Genomic DNA, 14792 nt, shown 5'->3' on the forward strand with positions numbered 1-14792 from the left:
TCTACATCACATAAGCAGAAGAGACTGAACAAGAGCAGAATGAAGCTGTCTGGAATAAACAGGGGGTATGCAAGAATCTTGAACTGATGATTTAACTGAAAACTCCTTCCCAGGGCAAATAGGCAAAAAGTTGTTGACAAATTATCAGCAATTTTAAAACGAAGATCAGCTCACTGTCATCAATCACACCACAATACGACTAACACTCAAGACCAATCAGATATATAGTCTGTATATATACACATCCCTCAGAGATTTTCCATATTGTCATGAGAGCACTGGAGTACAGTTAACTCATTGTCATGTTCAAGAAACAAGTTTGAGATGATTTGAGCTTTGTGACATCCTACTGGAAGTAGCCATCAGAAGATGGGTACAATGTGGTCATAAAGGGATGGACATGGTCAGCAACAATACTCAGGTAGGCCGTGTGCCAAGAAAATATCCCCCACACCATTACACCACCAGCCTGAACCATTCATACAAAGCAGGATGGATCCATGCTTTCATGTTGTTCACGCCAAATTCTGACCTTACCATCTGAATTCCACAGCAGAAATTGAGACTCATTTGACCAGGCAACATTTTTCTAATTTTCTATTGTCCAAATTTGGTGAGCCCCTGCAAATTGTAGCCTCAGTTTCCTATTCGTAGCTGACAGGAGGGGCACCCAGTGTGGTCTTCTGCTGCTGTAGCCCATCTGCTACAAGGTTCAACATGTTGTGTGTTCAGGGATGCTCTTATGCATACCTTGGTTGTAACGAGTGGTTATTGCAGTAACTGTTGCCTTTCTATCATCTTGAACTAGTCTGGCCAGTCACCTTTGATCTCTGGCATCAAGAAGTCATTTTCGCCCAGCAAAGTGCCGCTCACTGGATGGATATTTTCTCTTTTTTGGAACATTCTCTGTAACCCTAGAGATGGTGGAGCGTGTAAATCCCAGTAGATCAGTAGTTTTCTGAAAAACTCAGACCAGTCTGTCTGGCCCGAACAACCAGGCCACATTCAAAGTCACTTAAATCCCCTTTTTCCCCATTCTGATGTTTGGTTTGAATTTGAAGATCCTCTTGACCATGTTTACATGCCTAAATGCATTGAGTTTCTGCCAAGTAATTGGCTGATTAGATATTTACTTTAAAGAGCAGTTGAACCGATGTAAATATAACATAAATAAAGAGTGCACAAGTGTATGACACACAGTACAACATAATTCCACATCCATCGTTAAATCCACATAACCCCTAAAATGCTTTTTCTGAAATTCTCTTGCTAAAGTCATGACAATCATTAATACTGTGGCTACAAGCATTACTTAAAGGAGAACAATTATACCACAATTATACCATCGGCAGCACACAGTACGCACAGGGATGAAAAGGTATTATGAGGAATTGCAAAGCTATTGCAAGATAATACAACGGCATTAAATAAAATCTCACCATTGCATTTCACAGCCTCGGTGTAGGTCTGAGATGGGGATTAGATGTATATTTCAAATGTCCTGGGAACACTGTTTGTGGGATTTCTCATAAAAAAAACAATTATTTTAACCTTTCACATTTCAGTATTACTATTATTTTTTGGGTGGTAACTCTTTCGAGCAAGAGCCTAGCAAAATACCTACATGCCTAGGACTTATACAATTTAAAGTACAATTAACAGCTTTCAGGGTAGTGTCTATGAGCTTTCTAATAGTGGTGTGTGCTGCCGATGGTATAATTATTTGAGCTACATTAACCGAATGGGTAGTCTAAAGGGACAGACATGACTATGGCACTTTGTGATAAGAGTTCACATCTGGCAACATCTTACTGAAAATCTGGTCATGGATCACAACAAATCCCACAGCAAAAAGGACTGACCATCCTTCTAATGATGATGATGAATGCAACATTCTAAAGTGCTGTTTTGTTTGAACTAATACTTCTAATTTAAATAAAATAGTCTAAAATGTCTGTTCGGTGGGCACACTCAAAAATATTCTCTGTAAATGGGTGTTAGATTCGGGTGGATTTCATATCAGACTAACCTCGCATACCTGAATATGCCTCAATTTGCCCCCACAGGTTAGTTTGCATAGCACCAGGCCAGAGCGGCAGAGCCATCGAGCTTATTATGTTGAGGAGCCTTCAGACATTGTTCCTGACTTTTGTGTGTCTTGGAGCCAGAGACATTAGTCTCTGTTTTGTTGGTCTCTGTCTACAACAACGACAAGATGGTCGAAGCCAATAGGTATAAGCATCTACATATGGCCATACCTGGTATGACCATATATGGCCATTGGTCAAGCTAAACCTATCCTTTGACCTGCAGACACACCAATCCCCTCCCCTTACACCTATGTCATTATGTCTTGTTAATTCTACACAATAAATGTTCGTACATTTCTTTAATGTATAGAGAAGACCTCCTCGTATTCAGAGACCTTTCCTGGCAGCAGACATGCACGTGCTGTGTCGAGGTGGCTAGTGTCTGAATAAACGTGTTATTTCGCTAAGCAGTCTTCAACAAGTCTCTTACTCTGAACAAAGCTAGCTTGAACAAAGTACGAGCCTTCAACGATTTCGCAGAATATACAGCAGATTCTTTCATGGAAAACAAAGTGGCTCTGACCAAGCCATACACTATTCCATCCAATCAAAGCGTTGCTTCTGGAACACAGAAGGGAGGTGGGTAATTTGATTAGCTGTTGTCCTCAAATATCAATGACCTTTCACCAAAATTGTGGACTGAGCCATTCTTTTGAACTCTGCCTTCACAAAGCATTTCATTAGTTTAGACATTTCAAACACTCTGATTGGGTTTGGTTTAAAACATAAAAAATAAACTGAGACCTTTATGCTTGACTGTTCCCAGAAAATGTGTTTTTAAATCAGTTTCGCAAAGTTCGGCAACTGCATGTCCAATGTGCCCTGGCCAGTAGTGGCATTTGATAGTTCGTATTTGAAGTACAGAGCAAAAACGAGTGGTTAGTGCTGGGCTGAGAGAACTAGCTTTTAGATCAGACCTGGGCAAAGTGCGGCCCCTTGGCTGTCCCTGACCGGCCCGCAGAGGTAATTGGTAAACTAGGAATCAAGCGTTAAATGATAAAAATTGATATTACTATTCCTTTGTATACTTATACTATTGCATTGCAAGCTTGCTCTTGTGTGTATGTGTGTGCCATGTGTAAGGGACGTCTAGGCACACCTTTAATACTGCAAAAACATGCTCATATTTCATGCTGAATTGAGATCAGCATATTGGTCCGGCCCTCCACAACAGTCCCACTATCTCATGTGGCCCCTTTGGGAAATTAATTGCCCAGCCCTGTTTTAGATCCTGGTGTCCCAGTTTCAAATCTTTATCTTTCAGAATATGTATCCATCCATTCAAACTACCTATATAAACATTCTTAATGAACAGACTGTGACTTAGTTGTGAATTAGACACACCACAAATTGACCTCCACTCTAACCACACTCTGCACACTAAGCTTTTGTGCAACTAGTGAAGTAGGGTGCAAAAACTGTCAAAAAAGTGCAGCCCACCAACTGACTATTGAGGTGAAAACATGTTCTACAAACTTCAGTAAAACTTAATTCCAGTTGAGCATTTGGAGTCATCTCTCTTTGTACTATGGAGATGTATGTATGTGTGTGCGTGTGCGTGTGCGTGTGCGTGTGCGTGTGCGTGTATGTATGTATGTATGTATGTATGTATGTTTTTATGTATGTATGTATGTATGTATATGTAGGTATGTATGTATGTATGTATGTATGTATGTATGTATGTATGTATGTATGTATGTACAGTATGTATGTATGTATGTATGTATGTATGTTTTTTTAGTTTTTATGTCTGTATGTATAACCATGTAAGTAGAATGGCATTGGGGTGGGTCATGAGCCACATGTAACACTGCAAAACATAAGGCTTTTTAGCAACTATGTTGTAATCCAAATGGCGTACTCTATTGGCTAGAGCTGCAACGATTAGTCGACGAAATCGACTAAGTCGATTGTGAAAAATGGTCGACGCGGATTTGTATCAAAACAAACATTTTTTTTTTTTTTTGCAGACTCTAACAGAGCTACCGGTACTTTTCATTCGGAATTGCATACAGAGGAAGTGTGAAATAGCTGCGAAAAGCGAATTATTCTGAGATGGCCTAGTTACCATGGAAACAATAAACAAAGCTTGGTTTAGCAGCTGCTGCTTATCAGATATGGCTAACAGAAAAGTTGTCATTTTTCTCAATGATGGTCAATTATTAGTAGTATAAGAAGTACTACTACAGTATTTCAAAGAGAATGGGCTGTGGGAGCATAAGAACAGTAAGTGTCTAGCAGCAATTATCATAGACATATATCTATAACTTATTGTAAGGTTTACTCTTAAATCAGGGCTGCCAAGTTTCAGAAAATGACAAGAGTGAGACTTTAGAGTCAGAAGCGTTCGGCCGACGACCACAAAATTTGGCCTTTTTTAACATCGATTTATACCTTAAGACTGATGTCCTCACCTCCATGCCAGCTGCTCTCTCTGCACTGTGGCCTCCTTACCTCTCTTAATTAACCAGAAATTAGAAATGAAAATTGTAACAAGAATTTTGAAAAAATACATTTATTTGTCAATATTATTTCAACCAACTCTCCATCATACTGCCTGTTCTTTGGTACGATGCGCTTTGCTTTTTATATGCCTTGTGACATCTGCCTTTTAATGGGCACAGCTGTTCTAGTGTCTGCATACAGAGTAGTAGGCCTATTAGAACAGTATTAGAACAATTTTCACAATTTGAAGTCCAATGCATCAATCTGGTGCACTTTGACAGCAAAATTACGAAGCTAGATCTATGAAGAATGTTGTGCTGTTGTAAACCATTTTGTGCTCTGGTAACAGTTTAATCATAAACATTCCTGGGTTAAATGTTGCACGGGCACAGGCCAACCCAACCATCCCTGAAATATTTGTAGACACTTTTATTTGACGTTGTATGTATCCATACAATATGTAATGTATGACACATATGTGTAGAACTTATTTAGTCTTGCTGATCTGTCATAAAACCGCAGTGAAAAAGCACATAGGGTAGGCAAACGTAACGTCTGCCTCACTGAAGGGGGCGTACGACAGCCTGGAAAGTGGACTTCCAATCCAGTGAAGTGATAAATACATAATGGTCGACAAATGCCCGAGCTAAAATGATTGCATCTAAAGACGGGGCAGATGATAACTCGATCAACTATTCACATTCAAGGTCAAATTGCTTCGAAAATGTTTGGAAGCTGTAATTTTTTTATGTCAATTTAAAAACACACAAGCCCTAGACTGCTTTTTATTGGTGAACTGATTTTGAGAAATTAAACTTAAATTGCAGCTTAAGTTGTGTTTTCTGGTTGCTAAATAGAAGAGTTCAATTTGCATTAAATGATAGCTAGTTATCTAGCTGATGTTATAGTCTCTGCGATTTAACTCATAAATCTATAATGGGAAAAGTTAGAAACCCCTCAGGGTGCTGTCACCAATGTGCAAGCTGCCAATTTAATCGTTATTTAAGATACTGCATCTGTAACTTATTAGCAACTAAACTCCGCTGACGACCGTGTCTTTTATGTAAATTTTCCGGCGTTTTCGCGCTAAGATTTTTCCAAAGTGACCGAGAAATAGACACTGTAGCCTACTATCCGTTAACACCGTTATTGTAACCTATTTTGGTTTAAAAACGGCGAATTTCGCCGAAAGGTGACAAGTTTGCACCCCTGTGTCAAGACCCGCCTTACGTTGCTTCTGATTGGTTTATATTGCGTGGTGCCTTCCGTGGTTGGTTAGATTTGGGCACAAAGGACTGACGGATTGGTTATCTCGGTCAGTCAATCAGAGTTACTCGAAGCCACGAGAACCAAAGTTTATTATCATGAAAAAAAATATATAGACTGGGTAGTGGGTAAATAAGCGTGAGAAATGTCAAGTGTGGCGTGTGTTGTGAGAATGGGTCAAATTGCGTGACTGTCACACTCAAAGCGTGAGGCTTGGCAGCTCTGCTTAAATGTTTGAAAACAGAACGTCTCATGGAGGATGCTTGCTAACGCTATTTCAGTTAAGTGCAATGTGGTAAATCAGTGAATTATCAGAGTAGCCTGTATTTTCGTTTGTTCTGAATAGATAACCTCCTCCACTTAGCAATCTTCAAACAAAAGATTGTGTTTTGTTTTTTTTTCATATGTTGAATTTGAATGTCACCTGCAGCTCAGTTATGTTGCACTTGCAGAGGCTTGATTGCTATTTTGAGTTCCTTTTAAAACTTTCTCTTTACTTTTAAAACTTTATTTGCACTTTCTCTTTACTTTTATAAGCATATTTGCACTCTTAATTTGTATTACTATTTAATGTATTTATTATGATGTTTACATTTGTATTAACTTGTTACTCAAATACATTTGAAATTCAAATTCCAACATTTTGAATCATTTTTAAAATGTATGGAAATAATCGTTAGATTAGTCGATTATTCGGAAAAAAAGTCGATAGATTAATCGATTACCAAAATAATCGTTAGTTGCAGCCCTACTATTGACTGACCCTAAATAATTTCATCTATATTCCCCATAGAGTGATGATGAAATCTCGATTTTACAACAACAACGGGAAAAAAACACCAGCCAGGATTGCACAGAGTGTATAGGCCTAGTAATAATAACATTATGTTTCATGGCCTAATTTCATTTGTGTTGACAATCCGGGTGTGTTGCCAATCTTGCTAAAAGGATTAAGTTGGAATGTCCATGATTCTGGACAAAGATTCTGGTTTCTTTGTCCTGAATAACCATCTGAATTTAAAACACGTCTCTATAGGCAACATTTACGCTGTCTGAAATCTAATCTGTCTGATCGGGCACATTTGATTTAGCACATCTGAAGCACGTTTCAGTCACAGTGTTGAGGCAGAGAGTGATTTATCCTGACTGAAAAACCCACAAAGTCGTGGCATCAGCCAGCCATTCATGATTGAGTCTGACTTTAGTCTCACAATATCAACCACACTTTCAGAACCATTCAATAACAGTATGTCATCTCAGAAAGCCCAAACGATGGGAAAACAGACGCTCATTATGTGCTGGTGACAATGCCCCCGTACTGTGTAGTCCTTAGAAAACGACTGGTTCTTTTATGGAATGTTTGTAAAGAACGATTTTTGATTGCACATATTATTCACAAATTCTTTAGTATGTTTCAAAGCTCTAACGTCTTTCTTTCCATCAAACAGCATACATTTATGAATACTGTTTGCAAGTGGCTCGTCACTTTCTATCTGCAGTTAGTTAAGTGCTAAAGTGACACAAATAAGTATCGTACCAGCTGGATAGTGGCTAAAAGGGTCTAGAAAATGGGCCATCTGAAAGAAAATTCTCCATGTCTTGATCCTAAAAACCCATCAGTGGGCAAATGGACTCTGGTTACAGAGCAATTAGTGACAGGAAAGCAAGTGACACACTGCACCCAAAAGCAGTTTTCCAGAGAATGATCACATATCTGCATACATTACTCACCAAGCACATAAGAAATACACAAGCAGCCTTGTAAGGAAAAGTACAATAGCAGAAAAATGACAGAGGTGCTGGAGCAGTGAGCGTACTTAAAACAGACAATACATCATGTTCCGGCTGTTCATGATTCTGCATTTAATTACACAAGGACAAAATGATGGAGTGAGTGTGCGTGTGCGTGTGCGTGTGCGTGCGTGCGCGCGTGTGTATGTGTGTGCACGCGCGTGCAGCAACAACTCAACTCTGACAGGATAGAGAGAGAGATGAGGCGAGTAAAGAAAATGCCCACAGATTTCTCTTATACACACAATTAGTCAAATCTGTGTGTGTAATATGTGTCTGTGCTTGTAATGGTGGTGTGTGTGTGTGTGCGTGTGAGCGTGACATACAGAGTGAGTAATAGTAGGTAAATTGCGATTAAGGGGCAGGATAATAAGACAGTGACAAAGAAGCTGCTCGACCCAGTCTTGTGTCTATCAAGCTGACTGATAGGTTTTCTCAAAGACTGCTTCTCCTGATCCTTTTCTTACATCTTCTGTCCTTACCATATACTGCATGTATATGCATATGGGAGCACATAATCTCTCCTTCACAGCAAAGCCTTTTTGCTGAGGGAGCTTGTACTTCAGATAGATGAGCAGAGGCTTGTTTGTACTCTTGCTATCCCTTGAAAACGTATGTGGCAGGCAGTGTTGAATTATTAAAAGTCTTATTCCAGGGACTCACTTCCGATCACCACACGCAAGTTTTCCAGAAACATCCAGAGATCGTCAGCCAGGTATGTGGTTTTTTTTTTGCGATCACCTACCACACAATCACAGGGGATCTGGATGGATTGTGACATCATATTCAGACACTGTTTCCTGTAGGATTTTATCAATACAGCTAAATTACTTGTCTTGTAACGGTAGTAAGTAAAGTAGTAAGAGAATGATCTCAGGATATAACAAATACTAACAAAGCTACAGGCAAATGTGAGGTGCATAGTGATCTTCACCCTAAAAACTCTGCCAAAGCTTTACCATGGATTATTTATTTATACAATTACAGTATACAATACAATTATGCTTCTTCTCAGATCTTATCGAGCACCTTGGAAAATCATAAGTGGGCCCTGAGAAAAATTACAACTGTAAAAAGCAAAATGACTTTAGCAGTCTCTCCAGGATCTTGCGAGGGTTTGTTGTGATTGTTGTTTTTGTTATTAAAACTACTTTATTTGACATTGTTTAATTTTTTCAATTCCCAGTGGGGACCCTTAAAATTGTGATCCCACCAGGATGTTGCGAGAATTAGTTGTGATTATTGTGGCCAAAACTAACCAAAAAAAAAAAAAATATATGGTTAAAATTAAGGTAATAAGAAAAAATTGCAACCCGCAATTGGACGGCGGGACTGGAGGTACTGCTTAGGAATCTTCAGGGGCTCTGTCTCAGAATATATTCCTCAAAGTGTATGTGGATAGTTTTACAGAACGGTCTCAAAATCAACACACAACGTCAATCAAGACAATCTGGCTACATCTAATCCCTTCTGTAACGCCTTTACAGATCCATGTTTTATAATTACATATGGCCAACAGGTTCACAACTCCCAGTGCCCTGATTATACTTCAAACTACGGCACGAGTGAATGGCAACTGAAGAAGTTCACCATCTGTGCAAGTGAGATTAGACATTTTTAATTGTTCTGCTATCATAAACGGTAGGCTTTATGGAGCCAATTGCCGGATGGCCATACCATATGCTGTATGTGAGCTGGGGATAAATAGCTTGCCAATACTCATGGAGATTAATTTAGGTGGCTCTTTGAAGCCAGAAACGTTATTTGAACACCCTATGTATCTGGATGACCAGTGGGGTTTACATTTAAACCATTACAGCATTTAGGAGTATTTTTTCTTTCTCCTCTTGAAGCAGTGGACATCTGTCATGTTTCAGCAAGGGTGAGGTGCTATCTATGTGGTTTTAAGGAGGGGAGGGGGGTGTCAGGGGCCGCCTCTCCCTTCAATCAAACTTGCCTTGAAGACATGAATTATGTGCCTTGAACTACACTGCAGGTGTGTGGAATAATACAACGGGTGTGTCTTTGTTTCTAGAACTAACTAATGCTTAAGTTCAACTTTGGAAAATGGATTGACCTTCAAAAAATACCTCTGCCAATTAATATAGCAGACGATGTGAATAAATAGAGCATAAAAATCTCTGGAAACTCAATGGGGGTGTGGGTGGGGAGGGTGAATCTGGAGCAGCCTGTCGTATGAGGTGGTCCTCAGAAATTATTAAAAAGGGGTGTTTAAATGTGTGCCAGGTACACAGATGCTCACCAGTGGCTCTAAGAGGCATCTCTGCCTCTACAAAAAACACACAAACATGTACACATACACTCCCTAAAGCAGACTTAGACAACAACAAAAAACACACACTAACCTATACACAAATACACACAACAACCATGTGCACGTAGGAGGAGCAGGCACACAGATTCTAATTGCCTATGTGCCAGAGAAAATGTAAATGGCTGCCCTTTGTGTGCAGTGGAGTTTAAAAATGCTCTAGATGTGAACCTTTCGTCTAATAGCCTTCTGAACATTAAAATGTATGACGCAGAACTGTCTAGCCCACTCTTCCAAGAACCCAGCCAACATGTACAGTAGCCTACTGTGTCAAGTGAAATAACACAAAAGCAACCCATCAAGTTTTATGCTTCGCAGACGTTGCGAAATAATACACTATATCAAGCAGTTATCACTTACGCGCAGCAACCACATTTATGAGGTTCAATTATAACATATTGTACAGGATACCGTTGTAAAATATTACAACGTTACGATACAAACCAAAGCGTTATTTTTGAGTAGGCTATCAAGTTGTCTAGGTCCAGTGACTCAACATTTCACAAAAGTTCTGACAGGGAAGACTCGTTTTTAAAATGATAACTATTGTTATATCTATCTGTAGCCTACAACAACACTTTCCCTGTCTATCTGTTTTGTTCTTGAACTGTAGCCTACTGTACACACGCCCTTTTCACTATCCATCATGAAAGGGAGAGAAACAGGCTCTCACCGTCTAAACCCTTGAAACGAGGATGGCCAAGACATTCTTGATTTCTTCAAACCAGGTCGGTCGCCGGTGTCAATAGCGTAAGTCCGGTCCATGGTTCTTGTTTTCAGGTATTTCTCCGTGTCCGAAAATCCTCTCAGCCTCACTCGGTTATTCTTCCGCGCTCCGAGGAGGGGGTGGTGGTGGTGTAGCGGGAGCGCCGCTTGGGTCTGCTGCCTCCACAAATGTTTGGGAGCGTTTACATTGCCACCGCTACTGTTAAAGCTGCCACTAGCAACCATGCACGCGGCTGGTACTTTCCCGCTCATGGCATCCATCGACTCTGGTTAGTGAAGAGAGGCAACACACACAGTTGCTCAAAGTGCAAGAAAAAACGACAGGACTTCAAAGAGCCCAAAAAAGAATGACCAGGGCAGCGTTAAACCGTTAATGCAACTTGAAGAAAGCTGTTTTGTTGCACATCTGGAATTGCATTTGTTCTGGTAAATACAAATGAAAGGTAGGCTAATCGTAGACTCTAATAACTTTACCGTATTTTAGAGTGATTATGTGTTGATCGAGCTGTCCCGTGCTAGATTGCTCTAAATCAAAATGTTTTACACCCTCTCAGTCACAGACACTTAATAGCTTGTTACAGCATATCCATTCTTCAAAACAACCTAATTTCTATTTCGAACTGAAAATACTTAAATAATACAATAAGACAAAGTTCAAAAAGGCCAGCAGCATCTTGTGCCGTCTCAGCTCCTAGCAGCGCTCTCATAGGAAAGCTATAGCCTACCAACGTCCCCTCCGAACACGCCCATTTCGGTAAGGTGATGGCGTGACGATTTTCGATTACCCACTACGTATCGACCGGCAATGCATACATTCTCTTGATATGCTTTCTTTGACTTTCTCTCTTTCTCCTTTTCGCGCGCTCTCTCTCTCTCTCTCCCCCCCCCCCCTCTCTCTCTCTCTCTCTCTCTCTCTCTCTCTCTCTCTCACACACACACACACACACCCTCAGAGAGAGAGATGGCGTTAGTTGACGGTTTGCGAATAGCCTACAAAACATTGCTAGAAGACCCGTAAAGATCGAACTTTAGCCTGTTACCTTAGTTTAATTCTGAATATCGGCAGATTATGCCAGAACCTCATAAAGGGAGTTCTGAGATTTACCAATATTGTTTCTTCCCCTCTGTTAATTTGTTTGTGTTTCTCAGCTAGATATGCAATGTACACAATTGACTAAAAAGTTAAATGTTACACTAAATCCTACGATGAAAATAGCCCAGAGAGAAGGACTGGCTAGCCTATAGGCTATGTTCTAATCCTAAATCTTTTTTTTTTTTTTTTTTTTTACTTTTGCTTCCCCTTGCTGAGTGCAGTTCTGCAGCTTCCTTTCCACTGCTCTGAGACAAACAAGCATTACACAGTCTGCTATTTTAGATCATAAGTGCCAGAATGGGCAATCAAGAAATATGGCTGCCACAGACATGCTCTTGGCGAAAATAGCCCTGGATGTGCATAAATTATGCAAATAATTTTCAAGTTTTTTCTGTCACTCTAATTCACAACGTGTGCTGTAAAAAAAAAAAGGGGGGGGGGGGGGGGTGCATTCAGTCGGAAATCCTGACTTTTTGGAGGCTGAAAATGTGTGACTTCATAGAATCCCTGCTCCACCTTATCTTTTTTTCTAACAGGATGACACCATCCAGAGTGAAATGACAACTGCTGCACATCACCACCCAGGGACGGACGTCCCTCTGACTGCCTTTCTGGTTGTTTTGTATACTTCCCAGTCTGCTCAGTGTTGGGCTGTCACAGTTTCTACAGTGCATTTCCAGACAGCTATGGCATGGCTTACAATTTTTTAAAGTTGACATATTTTTTAAAGAGGTAATTATCTTGGGATAGCCTTAAGATTAATTAGATAGGTTTAGTATTTCTGTGATGTCCAGATGCAAGTCTCATGTCTATGCCAATGTACTGAACTGCAGTATGGCTGACATTTCCAGAAGGGATGTTTTCCACTGCCATGTGCAAAGAACCTATTTAAAAAGACGTTGTACTGTAGCTGGCTAGAAGGCATTTCCTTAGCTGCCTTCCCAACATGTTTATCTTGAGAGGCTTTTCAGCCCTAGGGATAGTCAGAGCTGGACTACTTAGAAAGCATCGACTTCCTTGGTCCTGATTTCGAATCACCTTGGATATAATTGATGACAGACGACTGAATTGAAAGCAGACACCAAAACAACTATCCAGTCCTGAGTGCCAATCACACTCCCGACCAGATCACAGAGGTGGGTTCAGATAGGAAATGGCACTTCCATTATATATGTGTTTGATTGCATCCTCTGGTTGCAGACACTCCTGACAGTCTGTTTATTAGGCCTTCCCTTCAACAGGCACAAATAATAGCTGTGAGTTCACACACCATCAAAACTTTCATGTGTCCTGGTCATTTCAACATTTTCAGAGTGTGCATGTGAGGTAACTGCAGAAGTGAAAAACTGATGAGGTGTTCTGAGATCACTGGTGCCCAGCCTGCCAACGAAGACAGATGTCACACCCCACTGAACCCATGATTGACAGCTGTTTGGTCTCTTGATGGAGCTGAGCTATGGTGGCAAGTTCATTTGCATTTTAAGGAACCGTAAACTTGAAATATCCCTCAGAGGATTAATAAACCATCTTGTTATGATATCAGTGAGTGATTGTTTGTTTTGGACTCACAGTAAGCTGTAATCATGCCTTTGGTTGTACAATCTATTAATCATACCACACTCCATGTGCAAGCATGTATGCCACACACTAAGTGAGCCATTGTATTGAGCCATCAACATCATACTAAAACCCATACAATTTGCAATGAAAGATCACAGGCCCCCAAGGCTATATTTGTTCACATTCAGTGACGTAATAATTATACAATAACACAGCTGAAAGATGGGAAGTCTATCATTCATCGTCCCTCATTGTTTGTAGTTTTACTTCAGAAGCTAATAAAGAGACTGGGGAATCTTGGGAAACCACCATGGGAAAACCATAGTCCAAACTGAGAAAATGCAGCACACAATGACAGGCCACAGAGAATGTGTGTTAGGACTATTTTCATCATCTAACATTCTACTTTGGCCCCAAGGATCTGTCTAAATTAGAAAGTGACCCAAAACAAAACACCCTCCTGGCCATCATACCTGCCGCTCTCTGCGTTGGTGATGGCGATGAGTGGAAGTGCTCGCAAGGGGAGGCTGGTAGGCCGAGGCTGGGAGGTCTCAGTCTCAGGCCTCCTGTCACAGTAGTACTGCTCCGCTTGCCGGAAAGCCAGAGGTGGGAGCTGCATAGTCCGGCACGAGAGCCGCCGCACTGTGAAGGGCTCCATGCAAGACATAGGGCACTGCTCCGGAGAATCCGAGCAGTCTGAGACCTAAAAACACACACACATAGAGACACATGTACATGTTCACAGAGGTAAATGTAGACAACACACACAGGCATACACACACACACAAGTTCACGAAGTGAGATGGAGAGACAACTGTCCCCTGAGTGTCTTTTTTATCTAATAGGTGTTAGCGGGAGTGTAGTGTGGGGGAGTGAGTGTCCGTCTAGTCCGGCTGATTAGCTGATTAACAAGCGCTGCCTTTAAGCATCTTGATTCCTCTTGATTAGCTGCTCAGACAATTTAATTTCATATCATTAATTAATTAGACAGATGAGTTCAAAATGGAAAAAAGGTGTGTAATCATCTCATGAGGATTGTCAAGTGAGAATTGTAAAATCCTCATCTTCAGTTGACCTGAATTTCACTCAGCACATCCCACAGAACCATACACAGAGAAGTTAATATATTACTACAGGCTTTGTTGCACAACTTCTGACCGTAGATTGCTGTTATACATTATAGTGTCACAGTGGCTCAGGTGCTTGCACTGCAGCCTCACAGCAAGAAGGTCCTTGGTTAGATTCCCGCATGGGGCGCTGTTGGTCCTGGGGGGTAGGTTCTCCCCAGGCCTCCAGTGCTCAGGTGGGCTATCTCCCGGGCCTTTCTGTGTGGAGTTTGCATGTTCTCCTGTGTTCACAAGGGGTTTCCTCCACTAAGAACCCAAACAGAAAAACATGCAGAAGAACTGAATTGTTCGTCCCTGACCAAGACCGATCAATTGACTTAGTCCCCGGGCCTAAAGGCTGCCCGCTGCTCCTGGGGGGTCCT

At 40.9% G+C, this 14792-nt stretch overlaps 1 protein-coding gene across 1 annotated transcript in view; it reads right to left on the minus strand.

Moving 5' to 3' along the window:
* Positions 1-13961, minus strand: part of pde4d (phosphodiesterase 4D, cAMP-specific) — a gene marked incomplete at its 5' end in the record, with an annotated part of 110488 nt that extends 96527 nt beyond the window's left edge. The window contains one exon of the mRNA XM_080852200.1: positions 13777-13961. Within this exon, the coding sequence (XP_080708326.1) occupies positions 13777-13961 (185 nt within the window). The remainder of the gene's footprint in view (positions 1-13776) is intronic.
* Between the last annotated feature and the right edge of the window lie 831 nt (positions 13962-14792).

This window comes from Sprattus sprattus (genome assembly GCF_963457725.1).
Source record: "Sprattus sprattus genome assembly, chromosome: 15".
Classification (NCBI taxonomy): Eukaryota; Metazoa; Chordata; class Actinopteri; order Clupeiformes; family Clupeidae; genus Sprattus; species Sprattus sprattus.